General features: G+C 42.1%; 1 protein-coding gene across 13 annotated transcripts in view; it reads left to right on the top strand.

The window, feature by feature from the left end:
* Window positions 1–21,103, top strand: part of Cep152 (centrosomal protein 152) — a 98,198-nt gene that overhangs the window by 41,449 nt on the left and 35,646 nt on the right. For 12 of the 13 annotated variants that reach the window (XR_781890.1, XM_010632476.1, XM_010632477.2 and 9 more), the window contains exons 15-22: window positions 4,303–4,431; window positions 4,973–5,082; window positions 5,768–5,896; window positions 6,032–6,167; window positions 8,739–8,921; window positions 10,123–10,407; window positions 14,440–14,571; window positions 17,695–18,345. Coding sequence is in view for 12 of the 13 variants with exons in the window: in XM_010632476.1 (XP_010630778.1) it covers window positions 4,303–4,431; window positions 4,973–5,082; window positions 5,768–5,896; window positions 6,032–6,167; window positions 8,739–8,921; window positions 10,123–10,407; window positions 14,440–14,571; window positions 17,695–18,345 (1,755 nt within the window). In the remaining variant the exon portion in view is untranslated. The remainder of the gene's footprint in view (window positions 1–4,302; window positions 4,432–4,972; window positions 5,083–5,767; window positions 5,897–6,031; window positions 6,168–8,738; window positions 8,922–10,122; window positions 10,408–14,439; window positions 14,572–17,694; window positions 18,346–21,103) is intronic. The other variant, XM_010632473.1, reaches the window with a different exon arrangement.

Below are 21,103 nucleotides of genomic sequence, written 5' to 3'. Positions count from 1 at the left end.
TGCTGCTTCTTTAGCCTTCCCTCTGCCTCCATAGTTGGGCTGACTGGGAGCTCAGAGAGCGCTGTCTCGGCTTGAGTACACTTTTTGTCCTGCTGCTCTTTGCCATGTGACTTCTCTGGGGTCCGCATCTGTGCTCAGATTTTTTCCCCCTTTCTATAGCCCCTTTTCTGCTTATGTCTCCTCTGCTCTGAACAAAATGATATGCGAAGGAGTAACTAGTGGGGCTCGGGATAGGTACAATGCTAAGATGGTCAACTTACTGTGCAGCTGTTTCCTAGGGCTGTTGCCTGGATGATTCTCTGTATGTTGGCTGCTGTTTGTTGGACACACGCACATACTGACTCGCTTTCACCCAAGTGCATAGTCATCCAGCTAGCCCATGAATACTTTAACGTTTGCCTTTGCCTCCTGTTTCCTACATCTTTGATGGTAGCATTTTCAGTTTGTCTGGAAGTAAAATGAGAAAGCGTGTTTTGGAGGTATTGGGTGATATATAATTGGAAAAGCAGATCACTGGTATTTATTTATTTATTTAAAGTGAGTCTGTGTAAGGTCCCATGGGATTCAGTAATGAACTAATGGCCATTCCTGGAAGAAACTTAGAACCTAGAACAGTGGTATTCAGTAGAAATACAGTATAGCCACATACTAACTTAAAATCTCTTTAGTAAATCTGATAAAATTAAAGTAGTATGGGAATTTAATTTTAATTTTAATAATGCGTTTCATTTAACCCAGCCTACATGCTCTTGGACTTAAGATGGAGTTATATCCCCCAAAATTTATCAGAAGCCAAATAGCAAAAGTTACAGATGTGTTCAATACGCCTAATCCAGCAGACATTGTAGCTTAGCCCCACCTACTTTAAATATGCCCAGACACAGATGGTTGGGGAAAAGTGTATGGCACAAAGCCAAGTTTACAGCCAAGGGCTTAGGGCCTCGCTGGTCGCAGTGCACTGCAGTGTTGGCTTCCCCTGTGGCTCAGCACTGAGCTTCCTGTCACTGCCTGGAAAAAGAGCAAGTTCAAAATGCAAAGTGCAGCTTCTGGTGAATACACATCACTTTCACATCACCCTAAACTTAAAGAATTGTAAGTTGAACCATTAGAAGGTGGGGACCATCTGCTTATGCAAAAGGTTATCCACATTGTTAATTCATGGAATTAGTAGAGAAATTATTAATGAGATGGATGCCATTTTGCGTATGCGAAATAAGTCCTTGAAATTCAGCATGTGATTCATACTTACAGCACATCGTAGTTTGTATTGCCCCCCTTTAAATGCTCCATGGTCACAAGGGGTCGATGCGCTATCACATTTAGTATTACAGGTCAATGAGGGAAGGGGTACCTGTAACCTAGTATAATACAGATTCTACACAGTGTGAACAAAATGGTATGCGAAGGAGTAACTGGTGGGGCTCGGGATAGGTAAGATGCTAAGATGATCATAGAAATCTTTGTGAGGGGACGTTTGATCCTTGTCCTGAAAGGCAAATCCAGGAGAGAAGGTGGGAGAGGATGTTTAGCCTTGAGCAGAGCTACCTAAAAGGACAGTGCAAGTACGTTGGTGTGACCAGCGGGTAGGGTGTGTGATGCAAGCATTGTGTTGGACAGGCACTACCTTTCTGAAATCTTTATTGAGGCTAAAAAGATTTAAATGTCTCAGTGCCGGTTTTTATAAAGAATGATCACAGATACCTGAGGTTAATGAAATGATAGCATTGTGCAGGAAATTGAAGAGAAGGAACACCTGTATATCTTCTTAAAGAACTGGGTGTCTTTTCTGAGTATGTATTTCTAGGTATTGAGTACCTATTAAGAAGGCCGGCAGACCTATTTACTGTGTAGCCATTTGGCATGCTTCTTGTGTGAACACTTTAACGATACAGTTATATTTACTGCTTTATCCATACTTTGGAATACATTTTATGTTTGTTTATATCCATCTTAATATAGAATGATTTAAAATTATCCCAGAGGGTTATGGTTTTTGTGTCCATGTCATGACTTCATACCAGTGGTTTATTCCAAGCTGAGTTCTTGCTCAGGAATCTCATCTACAGTAATAAAATTGTTTCTGTACAAAACCTGGATATACTGTTCTGTGATATTTCCAAGATGATATGTGAGGAGAATTAGAAGTCTGCCCGCACATAGATAGCACTGAGCAGATCAAGTATTAGGCCATTCATTCCAAGGAACCAGCCGGCCCATTGAGGCAGAATGTGCCAAACATTTTAGGAGATCCAGAACTGCTTACTAACAGTCATGGCCCACATCTATACTGGATTTCTTGTGAACGTGATAAATAAAACAGAGGCTTTTCTGTCTGATCCTCAGTGAAAGTCTTTACCTTACTTCAAGATAAGTTTAAATGTATACTCTGATCCCAGAAGTAATGGATAGGCCATGTTCAGTAACCAGCTCAGCCAACTTCTAGCTAGAATCTCTTTAGACATAGAGTTGGTGTGTTTGATTTCTTGAAGACAGTGTGTTTGAGATTGCACCATCAGAAAGAAATTTTACTGAGACATTCATGAGATCCTTTTCTTTTTTAAAGTTCTTGTCCTGACAGGGACAGGTGCCTTGCCCTTGTGTCCCTGCAGGGTGATGCCATGTCAAAGTGGGGTAAAATCTTATCACGAGAAGTGGTTTTCGGTGTATTGGTTTGATGCTGCTTTGATCACTAGTAATAAAAACTCGCCGGTTTGGAAGAAGTACCAATGAATATCATAAACTTTTTTTTTTTTTTTTTTTTTTTTTTTTTTTTTTTTTTTTGATTGGGGGTTTTATGTTTTTGTTGAGCTTTCTGCGTACCTGGAACTCACTATGTAGCCCAGGCTGGTCTTGAAATCACAGCGATCCTCCTGCCTCAGCCTCCCAAGTGCTGGGATTCTAGGTGTGTGCCACCACACCTGGCCAAATATCATAAACTTTTAAAAACAGAGGCCAAGTTTAAAGAAAAACATTCTAGTGAGTAAGTAAAATCCTTAAAAGTCCAACAGAACCTTAAACGTGAGCAGAGCAGGTGTTCTTGGCTCTTTTCTCTTCTGACTGGGGAAAGACGGGAGAAGACAACAGTTGGAGTGGTCTTCCTTGGAGGGGGAGCACTGCTGCTCCCCAGAAGCCTTGTGTGTGTCTGGGTGTGGGGGTGACATGCACAGATTGTCGTCCTCCCAGCTAGGGAAGGAACAGGACATTTATTTAAAACACAGTGGAAGGGGCCAGATGCATACAAACCGACAAATGCCAGGTAGACAGGTGGACTTTAGAAATCTTTATGGAGCACCCCACCGTGAATAAAGCATGTATAACAGTAGACAAGGGAGACAGACAGCAAGAGGAAGGTGTGCAGAGTCATCCAAGCAGACATCTGGGAGGATGAAGGAGCCAGTGAAGGCGTGGAAGGGTTCCACTCCGGGGACAGCGCAGGCAGTGAGGGTGAAAGCGCTTGTGAGATGCCTTTTGCCATCCAATGCCTGGATTATTTCAAGGTCGCTGAGGGCACGGGAAGTGAAGCAAGTTGAGCAGACTTGGACCCTCTCAGTAGGATGCATCTGTATGACCTTAATCCTTCTAGAAAACAATCTGCCAGAGTCTCTCATGAGTCTTAACAGATGTACTTACCAAGTAAAATATATATGCATGAGTTAATAGTGGAACACAGAGGTAGAATCAATGCTGACCTTAGTGCGTGAAAGTCTGACAAGAAATAGGACTTTTCAGAAGACACTTAGTCATTTGTAAGCCCAAGGTAGTGAGTTGAGAGAGGAGTCCCCTGGGAGGGGCTGCCTGCAATGCACTGAGGCCTCGCCAGTGAGGAGACACTGATGCCTTTTGCCTCCCGGGAGGAGGTCACGTCAGTTTCCGGCACCACCCTCGCACTAAGATGTGTAACCCGCACTTAGATACTGAAGTTAACCTCGGGAAAACCCAAACTGAGTGACATGCTGTGAAATAATGTCAGAGAGTGAAAGGCAAAACCGGAAGAGCTGTCTTAGACTAGGGGAGACTCGTGAGACTTGACGGTGCAAAGTGGAATCGTAGATTTGATCTTGGACTGAGAGGAAGGACGTTACAGGAGAACTGGAGACATGGGCATGAGGTCCGTAGGTGAGGTGACAGTGTGGCGTCCGTGCTCATTTCCTGGTTTTGATCCCTGTATTTGGGAAAGATGAGTGAAAGGTATGCGGAAATCATTTATGTTGTTTTGCAGTCCTTTGTAAGTGTGAAATTATTTCAAAATACTCAGAAATTTTTAAAAGTTTAAAATATTTTTGATTTCTTTTTAACACTCAGATGAAAATCGATACCTCAGAAAAAACAGTGAATTCACCGTGGCCCGACTCTTCTCCTTCTGACGTGATTATCCGAGATGATGTTCTGACACTTAAAAATGAAATTCAAGTTTTACAACAACAAAATCAGGTAATTAAAAAATGTCATGTATTTAATGAGAATTTTCATGACCCTATGAAATACAAAGGATTTGTTAAACTTTTCAGAGATAGAGGGAAATGTGAGGTAGACAAGTAGATCAGTAGGCTGTTTTTGGATCCAATTATTTCTCTTTAACCTGTGCTTCTGGGTAGCGGTCTCGTTGGAAGGTTAGTGTCATTCCTGTTTCCTTTCTGTAGAGTAGCTTGGCTCCTTAGCCAGCCCTTGACCAAAAAGTAAAACCTCATTTAAAGGGTTACTAAAGATTATGGCTTTCCAAGACTTATTTTAAGGTATCAGCCAACACTTCTGTGGTTCAGTATTTTCATTTCATATATTTCAAATAGAAATTTTTAATTTTTACTCCTGCTAGAAAGCTACTTATCAGAGAAACTTGTGTTCTTATCAAGGGGTGTCTTTTCTTTCATATGCAATTGAAATTATGATTAAGTGGTAGGGCAGACATAGACCATGAGGATCATGATTAATTAATGAAAATGTTTATGTCTTCTAAATACTCTTTTATGTCTAGGAACTTAGAGAAGTTGAAGAAAAGCTGAGGAATACAAATCAGGACTTATGTAATCAAATGAGACAAATGGTACAGGATTTTGACCGTGATAAACAGCAAGTTGTGGATAGGTGAGGTCTCTATAGATACCTAGTGCCTATCTCCTGGGTTCCCTCCCTCTCCAAGACTCCCCACACCCCCCAAAAACATTTTTTTAAAGGATAGATGGAGTGAACTCTCCTTGTTGAGATCTTAGATTGGCAGGGATAAGTTCCTGGCTTCTCAAGTTAGACTTTGGAACACATTTTCCATAGAAACAATGTTATGTAGTAGTCTGGGTTCTATAGCACCATCAAAACTGTGCTTCCCTGAAATATTACATCTTAGGTTGTTTTTTGTTTTTTGTTTTTGTTTTTCTTTTCTTTTTTTAAGGCTAGTTTGAGAAACTATTCTTTAAAGAAGAAATCTGTGGGAGGGAGTATGTCTTCCAAATACCAAATCATAAATTTAGAAACAGACTTTTGGGACATAACTTACTTGTGAGCTTGATATAGTCAGTATTTGTGTCAAGTGCATATAACTTGGAATTCTGGAACCATAATCAAATTATTTCTTTATCAACAGAAACCCTTAAAATTATTGCTATTTCTGGTTGGGGGAAAGGAAGCTGACCTTAATTATAATTTGCATTAGAAGGAAGGGATGGGGAGGGAGGAGGGAGGGAAGAAAGGAAGAAGGAAGGAGTGACACAAACCAGTTCGTTCTAGTGCTTCTCCCAGGACAGGTGCGGTCTGAGATTCTGCCCTCTGTTGCTAGGTGTGAGCGGACTTACCACCAGCACCACGAAGCCATGAAAGCCCAAATCCGCGAGAGCCTGTTAACAAAGCACACTTGGGAGAAGCAGCAGCTCTTTGAGGCTTATGAGGGGACGACGTCACGGCTCCGGTGAGAACTGAAGCTTGGCTGTCCTTTAGCCGGAGAGGCAGCGCTCCCCTAGTCCATAATTTGGAGGGAAATTGTCCTGGGGCCCTTACATATATATTTTTGGTCATGGAGTTCCTGGTTTTGTGTACACCCAAGGTCTGACCTAGATAATACGAGCAAGGAGCTGGTTGCTGTGCAGGAATGTTACCTGCAGGTGTGTAGAGAGAAGGATAATCTCGAAGCAGCTCTCAGGAAGACGGTGGAGAAGGAGCAGGAGGCCCAGAAGCAGAAGGTACCATGTGCTGTTTCTACACCATGTCCCTCCTCAGGCCTCGGGATTGTCATTTAAACTGCTACCCTTAGTCTGGGAAGGGAAGGGGGTTCAGAGAGACTTAAGTGTAGCTGGGTCACACAGTGTAATGAAGTAAGAAATCATTTTAAAAGTGACACAGACGTAGGACAAATGGTGTTTCCTGTAGATGCATTCTGGAAGGTCAGGAGTGGACCAGACCTGGGCTCTGCATGTCATTCCTCTGCTGACTGCTCAGAGAATCCCTTCATGCACAGTTTCCTCAGACCCGTCTCTCTCAGTAGCTCTGTCCCAGTGCTCTGGGAAGAAGGTGGCACTCTGGGTGTGGTCTGGTGACGGGGCTGGTGGTGATCAGGCCAGGGTGTCACTGTCACCTCTCAGGGAAGCTGGAAGGGCGGCAGGAGGTTCCCCAGCCCCCAGGTTCTTCTGGCTGCCCTTGGGGAGCCCCAGGGTGAATCACCATCATCACCAGTCGCCTGTCCTCCCTCATCCGTGTCCCCGGCTGATGAGGAGCCTTCCAGGCACCCTGCTGAGGAGCCCTTGCACTTGGAACCAGCTGCCGACCACACTTTGAAAGCCACTTGCTCCCAGACTAGGGAATATGCTTAGAGGCTCACCATGAGTGTTCTCTGTAGAGGTTTTTTAAATAAGTTACATTAAAGCCAGGGATCGCTACCACAGGCTTAAAAAGAACAGAGAGCAGGTGAGGCCTTTGGTTCACTGAATATTTTCATGATTTTTAGTAGATAAAGACGGTGAAAGAACTTGCCATGGGTACATAGCAGTCAGTGCAAGAGTAACTTCTAAAGGGAGCTGCTGTAATTAGGGTTGGCAGTGTAAAAGTTAAAGGGGTCTTAAATTACCTAAAAATCGAGAATTTGGCTTCCAGTAATGTTTTAAAAGTAAAAATGGGGAGAAGCTCTCTAGTATGGTTCCGTTAAAAAATACATAGATAAATTTGGCAAGAACATAAGAGCAATTCTCTCAAAGATGTAGTTCTTTTCAGGAATTTGTTTGGGTACTTTTAAAGCAATCAATTTGGTATAAAATTGAATCTCCTCAGTTGTAGGTAATAGCTGCTACTGACTGATAATTTGACCTACAAGTGTTTGTGCATAAATGCAAGAAAGAAAGTTAAAACTGCTGTTTGGCTCCTAAAACACTTTAATTAGGTTAATATTCTTCAAAAATCTTAATCATCATGCAGTAAAAGTTATCATTTCTGTCATCAGATATATAGTTGTATAGACTTTTAACAATGTATTTACTCATAGGATCCCTGAAACTTCCCTCTGCTATAATTTTGTAGTTTTACCTGGCCCTCACTTAAGGGATCAATATATTTAGAGCAGGAGTTTTATTTCTTCCTTCTCTTGGAGTTCTCTCAGGTTTTTATTTTTATTTTTTATTTTTTTTCTTTTTATTGAGTTTATTGGTACATTCTAGGTATACAGTACAGTTACATTCATTACTGGGATCTTTTTTTTTTGATACTGGGGATTGAACTCAGGTCTTTGAGCTTGCAAAGCAGGCCACCGAACCACTGAGCTAAATCCCCGGCCCCATTACTGGGATCTTGTACCTTTACATGACAGGTTTTGGCTCTCATTTTTTACCCCTGTCCCTGCCCTCCCTTCACCCCCACCTCCCTCCACATTTACAAACACTTTATTTCCATTTTTTCATTTTCTCATATTTTTTTCTTTTCCCTTAAAGTTTTTTTTTTTTTTTTTTTTTTTGTACCGGGGATTGAACTTGGGTCCTTGTGCTTGCAAGGCAGGTGGCAGAACCACTGAGCTAAATCCCCAGCCCTTATTTTTATTTTTTAAATATAGACTTATATAAGCCCTTAGCAGTCTCTGTAAGCCAGTCAGAATGGGAACACCTTTCTACTTTGGAGAATTTATCTAATCTCGTACACTGAAGAGGTGGGCAGAGGTACAGCAATTGGTTTTCCTGGAAGTGTCTCTCAGGGGCACAAGGCAAGAATCTCACTGAACTCTGGAGCAGGCCAGGCCACAGTACTTCCAGTAGCGCTTCCCTGCAAGACGCGCCCTTCCCCACAGCCCATTTCAGGGAGGAACAAGGTGTGGTCCCTGAGATGGGCAGCTGTGGGGTCTTGGTTACCCTTCCATGAGTGCTGAGGGCCCAAACAGACTCATGCGTCAGGCGGGACAGGGCGTGGCAGCTGTGAGACCCAGCTCACACAGACTCCTCCTCACATTTTAGCTTGATGCCTTCAGAGAAAGGGAAAAAAAGGGGAGAAAAGAAACTTACACGCACGCAACCCTTGTGATTGGGTGGTAGGTATTCTGTGAGGTTGTCCGTGTGCAGATGAGGCAAGGAGGACTGTTCCCAGGCACATGAAGACTCAGTCACACAATTCTAATATAAGCTTAGCAAGTCCTTAGAAGCTAGAGCATTGTTCCTTTGGTTTTGGGCCTTTTCTTTTTCTATCTATGCAATGCACAGGTTTAAATATTTTTTTTGGTTTTGTTTTTAACCTGGAGACCATTAGTATTGTATAGATATTTACTTGAATTTTGTTTAAAGAAACAGCTCTTGGAAGAAAAAGAACATATAAGCAACCATCAGCTGGAACTTGAAGAAAAGTACCAAGAAGCGCTTGTGATGGAAAAAAACAAGTGGCTGAAAGAGCAAGAAACTGATGTGAAACAGCAGATTGAAAACCAAGTGATGTCAGCCAAAGCGCACTGGGATAAGGAACGGAAGGAGGTGTGGGTTACGGTTTCTCCCTGCTCCCTGTGTGTGATAACATGTGGAATTAACTGTGGGAGACACTTCCTCCTGAACAGACACTTGATTGCCCAGTACATAAACAGTCATCCATCTGCTCAGCCACCTTTCGGAATCGGGCCATCAGCAGCTTGCTCTGCCAGTTTTATTTTTTTTTACATTACCCCCTCTTGACTCTTCGTCCAAATCCAGGATATAACAGTTTTGGGGGCACTTCTTTGGTGCCTAAAGATGAAACTGTAAGTCTAATTTCATATTATAAAATGATTCTGAGAACTCTAGAATAGTATCTGTCATTACCCCATCAATAATCCCAATAACAGATCAGAAGGAAAGTGAGCACAGGCTCAGAAGCAAGAGTTTATTTCTGTTGCCCAAGAAGCAAATGAGATTACAAAACACTCTTGCTTTCCTGAAGAGAATAGAACCAAATCATGACCTTAAACACTCATTTGGACATGAAAAACAATTCTCCACCCCATTTAAAATAAATCCTGCTGTCCACAAGAGCAGTACCAATATTAACTGGTAGCCAGGAAAGCAGTTTGAGAGCCCTGGATGCTTAGGAGGGGAACAGGAAGGAGAAAAGCAAGTTTGCTACTCACGGTTTTGGCTGACTGTTTCGGTCCACCCCACTGCACTGCTGCAAGTGGAGAAATTGTGAGGCGTTTTTCCAGCATGGCCTCTCTTAAATGCAGACCACTCAATCAAATTTAACACCAGACAAATAGATTCTCATGTGCTCAAGTCAGTGAAACTATTTTTTAGATCGTCAATTTCAGTAATGACATTTACTCAGTGCTAGCTTTGTGGAAAGTAGTATCGATGGCAAAATACAAATTGAATGCACATTAATAGCGAAAGTTTTTTTATGCCATCTTTGCAGTGGTAGTATCTAAAGCTTCACAAGGTTGAATATTGACAGCAAGAGAGGCTGAGCTTAATGTAATTAAATCTTGCATGTGATTTTTTTTCTTCCTTATTATGAAAGCAAAAAGTGACTTTCCAGTTTTACTTTGAAATGTATTTTCATTGACTAAATCTCAACTTCATGCAAGGACTAGGACGGTGTCTAGATGCGTTTCAGACATGGCTGCGGTTCCTCTTCTGTCCAGCTATATTTCTAGCTGGTACTCGTTTGAATGTTTTTCTTCTCATGTGATTTTTCTCCTGAAAACAGATCAAGTGGAAACTAATGCAAGAGCTGGAAAAGGAGTGGCAGGCGAAGCTGGATGAAAGTGTAAAGGCATCATCAAGAAAGGAGACGTCAGATCGTGGCAGCCAAACTGACTGCCCAGCCACCCTGGACGTTGTTTCCAAGACAGAGGTGGCCGCAGCGGGAGAAGAGCAGAAGTGCGTGGTCCAGCAAGATGCAGGGCATGAGAGGGAAACAAACGTGAAGGGGGACTTGAAGAAACTTGAAATTGACCTGGAACTCAAATACTGTGAGAGTATTGCCCAACAGGTAATGGGACAATTATAGCAGAACTGTGCTGACAACCTGTGAATTTGTACTTTCAAGTTTTGGGTTATTTCTAGAGTACAAAAACCTGCTCCATTGTTCCCAAAGCTTTCTTCAGTATCTTCCTGTCATAAAACAGTCCCCCCTCAGTTTTTCTGTATATTCTTTCAGCTAACAAAAAATTTTTTTTTTCTTTTGAGATCTCGGCATTACAGTGCCTGGGTTAAAGATGTCTTAACATCTAAAAGAAGCACAATTTCACTATGAATCTTTTACATCTAATATCTTAGAAAATATTCTCCTAAAGTCGTTATAGATAAGTGAAGTGAAGCAGAGAATGTATCCAGCAGCTTTTGGTTGAAGCCCAGGTGTGCCTGTCCTGGGATCCAGGTCTGGAATCCCCATCAGTCAAAACAAAGCAGCGACCAGCCCTTCCTCTGAACCTCCCACAAATCAGCTTTTAACTGGGGCAAATAACTTCCTTTCCAAGAAATGTCATCCTGAGGAAAGTAGAGCCTGTGTTACCAGAGCAAAGATGAATTATTGTCTGTTAGAGCTATCGGAACCATTACAGTGATTTTTGAGTGTTTTTAGATTCAGGACTCCTTTACACTTTTAAACCTTGGGGACCATACAGAGCTTTTTGTCAGGATTCTTTCTGTTCACTATGTTGGAAAATAAATCTGAGAAATTAAAAAACACACACACAAGCATACCTGCTATTGGCTCTCAGCACATTGACATCATCAACATGGACGTTGTTCCAGGAGAGCTTTGCTGCTTGCACAGGAGAGGTAGGAGTGGAAAGGGCATCATCTTAAATTATTTTGAAAATAGTTTTGATCTCATGGGATGCGCCCCGTCTTAGTTACTTTCTCACCGATGGGACACAATACCTGACACCTGCAATTTAAAGGGGGAGAGATTGATTTTGGCTCACTGTTTTGTTTTGGCACCGGGGATCGAACTCAGATCCTTGTGCTTGCAAGTCAGGTGGCAGCACCACTGAGCCATGTCCCTGGCCCTTGGCTCACTGTTTTTGAAGTTCCAGTTCACACTGGCTGACAGGCAGAAACAGCCTGGTGGAAGGGTCTGGTGGGAGACAGATGCTCATGTTGTGGCAGCCAGGAAGCAGAGAGATGGGAAGGGGAGAGAAAGAAACCCTTCCAGGTCATCCTAGCAGCAAGTCAGCCATAGCACCCACGTGATCCAGTCACCTTCCAAACACATGAGGCCTTAGGGTCCAGTTTAGATCCAAACCATAACGCCCCTGGCAGTCTTTCTGGACTGCTATAGCCATTATAGTTATTATTTTATAAACTTCTAAATAATCTTGAAATAACATTTTAAAAAACATGCTTAGCTTTCGATAAGTACTTGAAGTTTTACTTATTTGTTTCATTGTTGAATATGATTTTCCATAGCATTCTTAGTCTGGCAAATGCATATTAGACATCATATTATAAAAGTTAGCTCAATGAAAATTATTTGTTTTCCTTGAGAACACATGCTCTCCAATAACATTTAAAATAAAATATAGCAGCCACCAACAAATTATCACATCAGCTGGATTTAGGCAGTATTGATCCCACAGAAAAGGCAGAAATGAAAACTGGCTGGAAAATCCAGGACACCTTATGGTATAGAAGGTACTCATGAATAATCATGATTGCAGGCCGGGGACTTAGCTCAGTGGTTCTGCCTGCCTTGCAAATGCAGGGTCCCGAGTTCGATCCCTGTTACCCCCTCCCCCACCAAATAATAATCATGGTTGTAATCCAGATATGATCTTTAGCATATCAATAAAACATGTAGTCCTGTATTCCTCACAGGCCTTTTCCTAGCATCTTAGCATCTTCCATGAATTCTTTAAGGTTGCACTGATCACATGGTTTGAGTTATACAATTTTGGCTCAATAATGAAGGAGCTTCTCCAGGTCATTGCAAGGGAGCAGTGCAACTAAAATCACTACTACTAATAAGATATCCCAGAACCATAACCTGCTTGACTATGCAAACTTCACTGGAAATGCCAGATATCCAGGACGAGACAGCATGAATGGAGCCACTGCTCTGTCCGCCTCTGCAGTACACACCTTGAGGAAAGAAAAACATAGAAAGTGTGTAGTAAAGGTGCCTACTGTTCAGAAGTGTAAGATGAAAATTAAACACGTAAGACAACCACAGTGCTAAGGACAACAGTGATAATTGTTCAGTCCTTTTCTGTGGTTTGAAAGTGTGTATATAACCCATTGAGAAAATATATGATACAGTTCTACACATCCAAAAGTTTCAGAGGTAACATCACTTCTCAGGAGTTTATCTCTAGCTGAGAATTGATTTAACTCCAAATGAATCAGTTTTATTACCACCTGAGGAACTGCTGGAGGCAAATAGTCCTTAGAACTGAGCCCAATAAAGAGAGCGCGTTTTTGTGGCCCTTTGCCATGGCTCTCCTGCCTGATGGTATGTGATCAACACGCCTCAAAAAACCATGCTCCAAATCACTCCCTTCTGCATCAGAACAGGCAAACCATGTATTTTTTGTATATTGAGGTAAATATATGAGGTTGCCTGTTTTGCTTCAGTGTCCAAAAAATGCCAGGTAGCTTATTTTTCCCCAGTATCAGATGTTATAGAAATAATACATATTTTGAAAATACTTGTTTTTTCATGAATGCTGTGTTTGTACAACATCCTTAGTGAATGTGCCTAAAAAACAGTAAGCAAAGGCATCTCTCATTTGTGACTGGGTTGCTAAATGAGGAATTGTATGCAGTGTGTGCATTACAAGATTTAGAACAAAGAAGTGGGCAAAGGAAACTCCAGCTTGATGACTTTGTTCTTGTTTGCATAACTTGCATACAGTACTGGAATGTATAACAACATAAAACTCACTGCTATTTTGTACAGTACAACCAGCAAAAATTACAGTACCATATAAAGAAGGTGTATTGTACCAAAAAAAAAAAGACACTGGGACTTTATCAACAGAATGTACAGAACTATCCCCCCCAAAAAAAAGATGGCTCGTAAGTCTCAGCAGCCGGTTATAAGTCTGAACAGTTGTTAGACAGCGAGGTTGTTAAACAAGGACTATCTCATAATATGTAATACTATCAGGGCCATCTTCCATCAGTTAAAACATTGTGTTTTCCTCAGTGTTGAGTAAGAAAATATTCCATGGAAAAAGTAATATGCCTCATTGGTATTTATGAAATCATAGATCTTGTGAAGAAAAACAATAGTATATAATAGTATAAATGAAATGTTTCATAATAACTTTGTAAGGAATATAAATTCCTATAAGAACTTTATCTTTTCTCCATATTTTTAATTCCCAGGGGTTTACATGTGGTTGGACTTGATACTTTAATGAGAAATACACCCTCATATCAGCTCAGCTTTTGTATATATGAATATCTGTATGTGTGTGTATCTATGCACATTTTAAAAGGCAGTAAAGCTATTTAATGAATGACCTTATAACCAGATCACCTTCATAATTCAAGTCTTTTTTTTTTTTTCTGAACTTAGGTCTGTCCCTCATTCTTTTGTACAAGCCTTTTTATTTATCTATTTTAAAAATCTTGTTGTACTGGGATTGAACCCAGGGATTTCACATTATGCTACGTCTCCAGACCTTTACTTTTTATTTTGAGATGAGCTTTCATTAAGTCACTGAGTTGCTCAGTCTGGGCTCAGGCTTGGAATCCTCCTGCCTCAGCCTTCCAGAGCAGTGGGATTACAAGCATATGCCCCCATGCTGGACTTGTACAAACTAATTCTTGTGGGCAGGAAAATGCCAGGTGTAAGGCTGCACACTTGAGTGGTATGTGCGTGCAGGGCAGTAACTGGATAGCAGCTGGTACCAGGCAACCCTCTGGTGTGCCTTGTCCTTCTCCCCAGGATAACTGACCTTTATGGAAATGCCAGTGTCTTGGGAGGTACTGCAAAACACACATGAGATTGTGGCGGATGTTTGAAAATGAGTCTTTCTGAAGCTGCTCTGCTTTTTCCTGTGATGTCCTCCAGGTAGAAACAGCTGTGCAAAATGCTCGTCGTAGATGGCTGGAAGAACTGCCAGAGCTCACAGAGTACAAAGCACGCCTGAGAGCCGAGCAGAAGAAGTGGGAGGAGCAGCAGGAGGCCTCCATAGCCAAGCGGGTAAGCGTGGTCCCGCAAAGGAACCTGAGGAGGTCATTTCCCCACCTCCTTGTTGCTGAGACACAGTGCCTGACACCTAGCGCTGAGAGGATGGATTCATCTGGCTCACGGTGTTGGGGGTGGATTCGGTTCGCGGTCTGAAACATCATGGTGGAAGGGTGCGGTGGAGCGAGTCGTGGAGGCCAGGAAGCCGCTGGGAGCAGTGCCAGAGAGGAAGGGGCCCGGGCCCAGACACAGACCCCAAGGCTTGCCTTCTTGACCCACGCACACTCACCCAGGCGTGTGCTCCTCCAGTCCCCACTCCTGCATCCTGGGAGTCTGTGTCTCCTCATGGCGTTGGTGAGGGGTTGTCTAAGGCAGTGCTTGTTCAACATCAGTGAGGCCGAGCCAGGAGCGTCTGTTCCGGCAGCCGTCAGGGGTGAAGGGAGGAATCGTTACTTTAGCATCTTAAAATTCTCACGGGGAGAAAGATAATCTCGACTTAGAAATTAATTTGCCTTCCGTGTTTGGGTGAGATTGACAACAGGTGGTTATGTGCTCGCCAGCTGCACGGCACGCAGTCACACGTGGAGGCTCCCTGTGCTGTGTCTGTAGGCGTCCCACACAGTCTCTGGGACGTGGCCGGCTCTCTGTCCAGGGATGTCTGCTCCTTGAAAGGAAAGCTTCTCTGTCATAACCATGTGTCCTCTTCCAACACCTCACTGGTCTAAATCAACTCTAACCAAAATGCCGACAAACTGGTACAAAATTGGCACAAAAACTCTCCAGTTTATTTGGAAAAATAAGAAGACCAGAATCTTTTTAGTGTCCTAGAAAAGGAGTCAGTCCGACTTTAACATGGAGTATATTGGCAGACAACAGTCCGGACAGTGTGAGTCACAGAACTGTTTTTCATTCTGTACACTACAGATGTCAAAGACAGGATCAACTGTGAATAAAAACTAATGAATTGTTTCAAAACAGGGGAATAAGAAATTATACTATTCCGTAATAGTCTCTTCACCGCCTTTTGTCTAAGATCAAGTGAGGAGACTCGGGATAGCCAGGTGACACTTTGGAAAGGTTATGTTTGCCACCCTCTGCATCCCGATAAGCGCTAGGTTCATAGTGTTAAACATTCATAATTGAACGTATGGAAAATGAAGTATTTCAGATAATTTAGGACAACTCATTCTTGAGGCAATGAACACAAGGGCAAAAATAAAATAATAGGTTTAAAACCCATTTTTTGTTTTTCTTAATAAGATAAAATTAAAATGATAATAAGAAAAATGAAAACAGAAGTGTTAATACTAATATATGATAAAGACCTTATAGAAATTTGTAAGAAAAACAGCCCCTGGATAAGTCCAAGCATATGTGCAGGTGATCTCCAGAACTCTAAATAGCAAAGAAATGAATGGAAGCGTGTTCGTGGCTCTCAGTCTTAGGGAAATAAGAGCTGACACAAACTTACGGTGCCCCTTTATGCCTAATGGATAAATCTTTCCTTCTGAATTCGGCACACAGAACATAGCAGATTACAGCGTTGAGGGTGAGATTTCACCCTGGGGCACAGCTGTAAATGACTCATGCCTCGTCTGCACCTTCATGTCTCAGAGTACTCGAGGAAAGGCCGGTTTCTTGAGTTCCAAAGGCGTCAAGTGGGTGCCATAGTTGCCTGGTTGTCACCCAGACCATGTCCTGAGTTGTTTGGTGTGGGCTGGGCATCCGTATGTTTTAAGAGCTCTTCAGATGCAGTGGTGTCCTGGAGCGGCTGAGTTGATAAGTCCTGTCATATTCTGTAAACTTCTCCCCAGGGTCGCAGGCTCTTGGTAAGGACCCACCACCTCCATGCAGGTCATTTGGCAGGGACTCCTGGGCCTCCATCGCAGTGGGACCTGTTTTCTCTAAGCACACCATTTAAACCTACCTCGGCTCGCTCCAGGGTTAGTGTGCTGCTGGAAAAGGAATTTGTGGTGAATTCGTTGGTGAAGCTCACCTCAGATGACGGTCCTCTTGGTAGAAGGTTTGATGAGCAGGTGTCCCACTTGCTCATCCTGAACCTCGGTGTGGAATTGGGTAACCGTGGTCAGATGTGGAGATGCCGATCTGTCTTCTGACGCAGTGTGTCCCTGTAACTTTGAATGCAGTCGGGATATTAGAATTAAGAGGGACTCAAGGTAGGTCATCATCCAGACTGTGTGCTGTGTGGGCAAAGAAGACAGGAAAAGCCACAGGTACTAAGGGACTCTCCCAAGGCCCCACACCCAGAAGTCATGAAGGCTGTGTAACATCCAAGGCTGTCTTCTCAGGGTCTGGGTTGAGGACTTCAGTTGCATGCGCTCCTGCGTTACTTAGTGGGCATCCTGATTACCTTCAGCCACACAGACCAGGACCCTGAGGCCATAGGAAGCTGGGGAGAGGCCTGTCCTTCCTTAGTGGTCCTGGCTCCCTCTCAGCAGCTGGCTCCAGAGTCCCTCTTTAGCCCTTGTGCTGGGGCTGGAGCTAGAGCCCAGGCTTTTGATAACCCGCATACTGCCTGACTGTGGACTGTTCTGTACTTGTCTTGTCTTTCTTTTATAAAAATGAGACGAATGGAAAGAATGACCTTTTCTCTTTGCTAGGCTTTTAACCAGCTGCTCTAGCCGCTAACATTGCATGACTTATCAGCAAGTAGTTTTTAGGTATCTGCTATATTCCTAAGTAACATTGAGGTTTCCTTCTGAGATTTCTTTTGCTTTAAGGCACTTAATTTGTGGAGGGCCTTAGGTAAAGTTTGGGACTATTTGTATTTAAAATACTAAATCGATTGCTCTGAAATTTGTTTTGGTGATACAGAAACATAGACATTATCATTTATATATGCCAGTTTCAACTTCTGGGCCCCCATCAAGAAAGTGATGTTTTTTAAAATACCATAAGTAGAACTATTAGATGATTTAAAATGAAGGAAAAGTTGTGTAAGTGTAATATATAAGTACTATATTTTACAGAATAATACTTTACCTAAATTTATCTTTTCCCTTTCATTCTGTCTGTAAATCTCTCATTATGTTCACGAGCAATCCAAATAATGACTTAGATTTTGCTGCCAACAAGGACGTTCTTAAATATTAAAATGTATGCCATTGTGTCCTTTAGCTATTGTTTGCTGTCTCTGAAGCTAAAGAGAAATGGAAAAGTGAGTTTGAAAATCCGAAGAAAAATGTAACCCTCGGGAAGGACCTGGAAGAGAAAATCCGTTCTCTGCAGAAGGAGCTGGAGCTGAAGAGTGAGGAGCTCCCTGTGGTCGTCAGGGCCGAGCTGGCGAAGGCGCGCAGTGAGTGGAACCGAGAAAAGCAAGAAGAAATCCAGAGAATTCAAGAACAAAACGAGCAAGATTACCGGCAGTTTTTAGATGATCATCGAAATAAAATTAATGAGGTGCTTGCAGCAGCTAAAGCAGACTTTTTGAAAGAAAAGGCTGAACTACTTTTTCAGAAGGAGACAGAATTACAAGCCTGTCTATACCAGAGCCACAGGGAGTGGACCATGCAGGAAGCTGAGCGGATCCAACTCGAAATCCGGCGGTACGAGGAGGACATCCTCATCGTCCTTGACGTCCTCCTCAGGGACACTGGGAAGGTGGAGGGGAATGGCTCCCGGGACAAGCGGCCTTTGGGAATCCCACCGGCTTGTTCTTCGAAGTGGCTGTCTGCGCAGTATTGTGAGAAACTGAAATCTTGCATACGGAAAGCACTGCGAGATGCACTTTCTTTACGTACAGAAAATGCCAGGGCAGAATGGGAAAAGGTATGTTCCCAAGAGTGGAGAGAGCTATCGAATGCCATCAGGACGCTTGTCAGAATTGTATATGGTGTTTTTCTTCTTTCTTCATTGTACAGTTTAATAGTTGTCAGACTTGGTGTTTTTACCAGTGGTTTAAAAAACGTTTTGTAGCAAATCCGAAGGATTGTGTATTTTCTTGCCAAAAAAACTTTACAGCTTCATATTGCCACAAATAAGGCAGAGCTTTTAACCTCTAGATGTCTTTTTGTTTGTTTGTTTGTTTGTTTGTTTATTCTAAGAAAAAATGGCTATTCTCACAAGAGCCTGAGATTTCAGAAGCTGAGGATAATGCACATTCATATTTTTGTTTTTTGGGCCCAACCTCTTCAAGAAATGTGTGGCATATTAAAGTAGAATTTCTTAAAAGCTTTTGAAGAGTTTGGAAACCTAGTTCTTGCCTCAGTGAACTAATAGTTTATTTAGGCAAAAAATGCCAACCAAGTACAAAAAATGTTGATACAGAAACAAGCAAATGAGAGGTCTGTTTCCCTCACTTCTTGCCTCATTGGGGCAGTGTAAATGTGACTGTAGAATGAATGTGCTGCATCATTCTAGTTGTGTGAAGTCCTTTCTGAGACCAGCTTTTAGCATGTGTGAAAGATCTGATACACCAAAGTCTAGCTACTATGTGATTAAAGACATTAGGTAAGCATGAAAGGTCCAGGGTGATGATGTAGGTCTTGTAACCAGCCAACATTTGGAATGAGAGGTGGAAAAAAATGCCAATATTAATGAGATTTGTCTGAGAGAAGAGTTAAGAGTTAAGGTCTGGCCGAAGAACATCCTCAAGGCCAGAATGAGCATTTGTTATCAGTACCTACTGGAAAGAGTTAGAAACTAGAAAAGAAGTCTGAGTTCCCACACTTGGTGATAAGTGCGTATTACCCTGGGTAAACATATTAAGTTGCTTATCTGAAAAAGAAAATACAAATCCCTGCCAAATTCCTTAGAGTTGGGTACGACACATCTGGAACAGTGTGGGCTTTCTGTATCCTGCAGGTGAAACGGCATAGAATTTTAGGGCAAGAGGAGCCTAAAAGATGAGTTCATCCTAGTGGATACTTTTATACTTGAATTCACAAAGATGTTTCTAAGAGCAGCTGCCTTTGATATAAGTGTTATATCATGTTCCGTGGGTAGTGCTTAATATTTTCTTGAGAGTCTTTGGAGAAAACTGATGGAAAGACAGGAAGAATTATCTATTGTAGGTTTTAGGGCAAGAGTTAGTGGGAAAATTATGTTAATCCTTTCAAGTTTGCTATCCTACAAGGATAGTTTCTGTTTTAAAAGTCAAGCAGTATCGTTCCAATTGTAGTATATGTGCTGCCGAAGCGAGCACAAACGTCAAGCAGTATCGACACCGTTCTCCTACCATTAATATTGACCCCCTGCCACACTAAAAATGTTCTGGACTTTATATCAAATCAACCCTAGGGTCTTTTTTACGGGGCTGTGTAAACAGTATAAGATCATCTGTGTGACTTAACATGGCTTACAAGTCTATGGAGACAGAATCACATAATCTGGCTAAGAATATAGACTTTTACAGCTTTTGCTGGGTGGGTCAGAGTCCATTCCTGAGAAAAAAGATGTCCAAAATGTCTAATCTGGCATTTGTCATAGAAGTAATATTTGACCTTCTGCCATTTCTGAGCTAACTTAGCTCAGAACATGGAGGTAAAGCACTGATTGTGAGTTTTCAGTGTATGTGACATAACAGGAGGAGCAGATTTATAATTTATTAATTCTGTAGTATTTAAATTGTTCATGGAAGTGACTAGAATAAAAACTTTGTATGTAAAAAAAGTCCTCATTAAAAGTGACTGAAATGATTGAAATTTTTCTAAAATGGAGAAAATACAATGAATGAAAAATAGCAATTTCTAAGAAACTGAACACCTTATCAAAATATTTTAGCACAACAGTTCACCATGGATAAAAGAACAAAGAAATATCAACTGACGGAACTTTGGGGCAGGCTTAAAGGTGCATATTCTGTCTCCCCTAACTATGAAAATCAAGTTAAAACTAAGGACAAAACATTTTTCCTTTCCCACTTTTTTTTTTTGTCATCTTGGCTTTTCTGTTCCCAATTTGAGTGGCAACCAGAAATATTAACTGCCTTTGGCTTGGGCTTTCATCACTTCATCACTTTTTTGTTTTGTTTTTTTTTTTGTATCGGGGATCGAACTCGGGTCCTTGTGCTTGTGAAGCAGGCGGGGGCGCTGCTGAGCCACATCCCTGGCCCCAATGACTCCTTTTGGCCTCGATAGCACAGTCTTTTGACTGAGCAGTTGGCCTTTCTTCCGGGGTTCTGACCACCATTTCCGCGGACCGTCACAGGGGTTTCCTGTCCCTCTGTGAGCGGCTTTCTCAGAGTCAGAACCGGGGGTTTTGGAACCAAGCACACCATGTGTTTGCTTTGTCAGTATCACGTACCCTGTTCCTTTGCGATTTAGTAGTTATCCGGAATTGGAATATTGCCTTAAAAATCCGTGAGTTTATTAAGTTTTATTGCCCATCACACACAAAGCACTGTGCACACACTGGAGAAGAAATGGTCTGGTGTGACCTGTCCCGTTTATCTTTAACTTGGAACTCAGCTGGCCTTTCCTCCCCAGAGACATGTATGTGCAATACTTAGAAGCATGTATCACATACCTTAAAAATTACTTTGTGATCTTCAAGTTGTAGGAGGCAAAAAAAAAAAAAAAAAAAAAAC

The sequence above is a fragment of the Fukomys damarensis genome, unplaced genomic scaffold (assembly GCF_012274545.1).
Source record: "Fukomys damarensis isolate Sample0158 unplaced genomic scaffold, DMR_v1.0_HiC HiC_scaffold_17, whole genome shotgun sequence".
NCBI classification, from domain to species: domain Eukaryota; kingdom Metazoa; phylum Chordata; class Mammalia; order Rodentia; family Bathyergidae; genus Fukomys; species Fukomys damarensis.
This window is presented reverse-complemented; position numbering and strand designations above follow the sequence as displayed.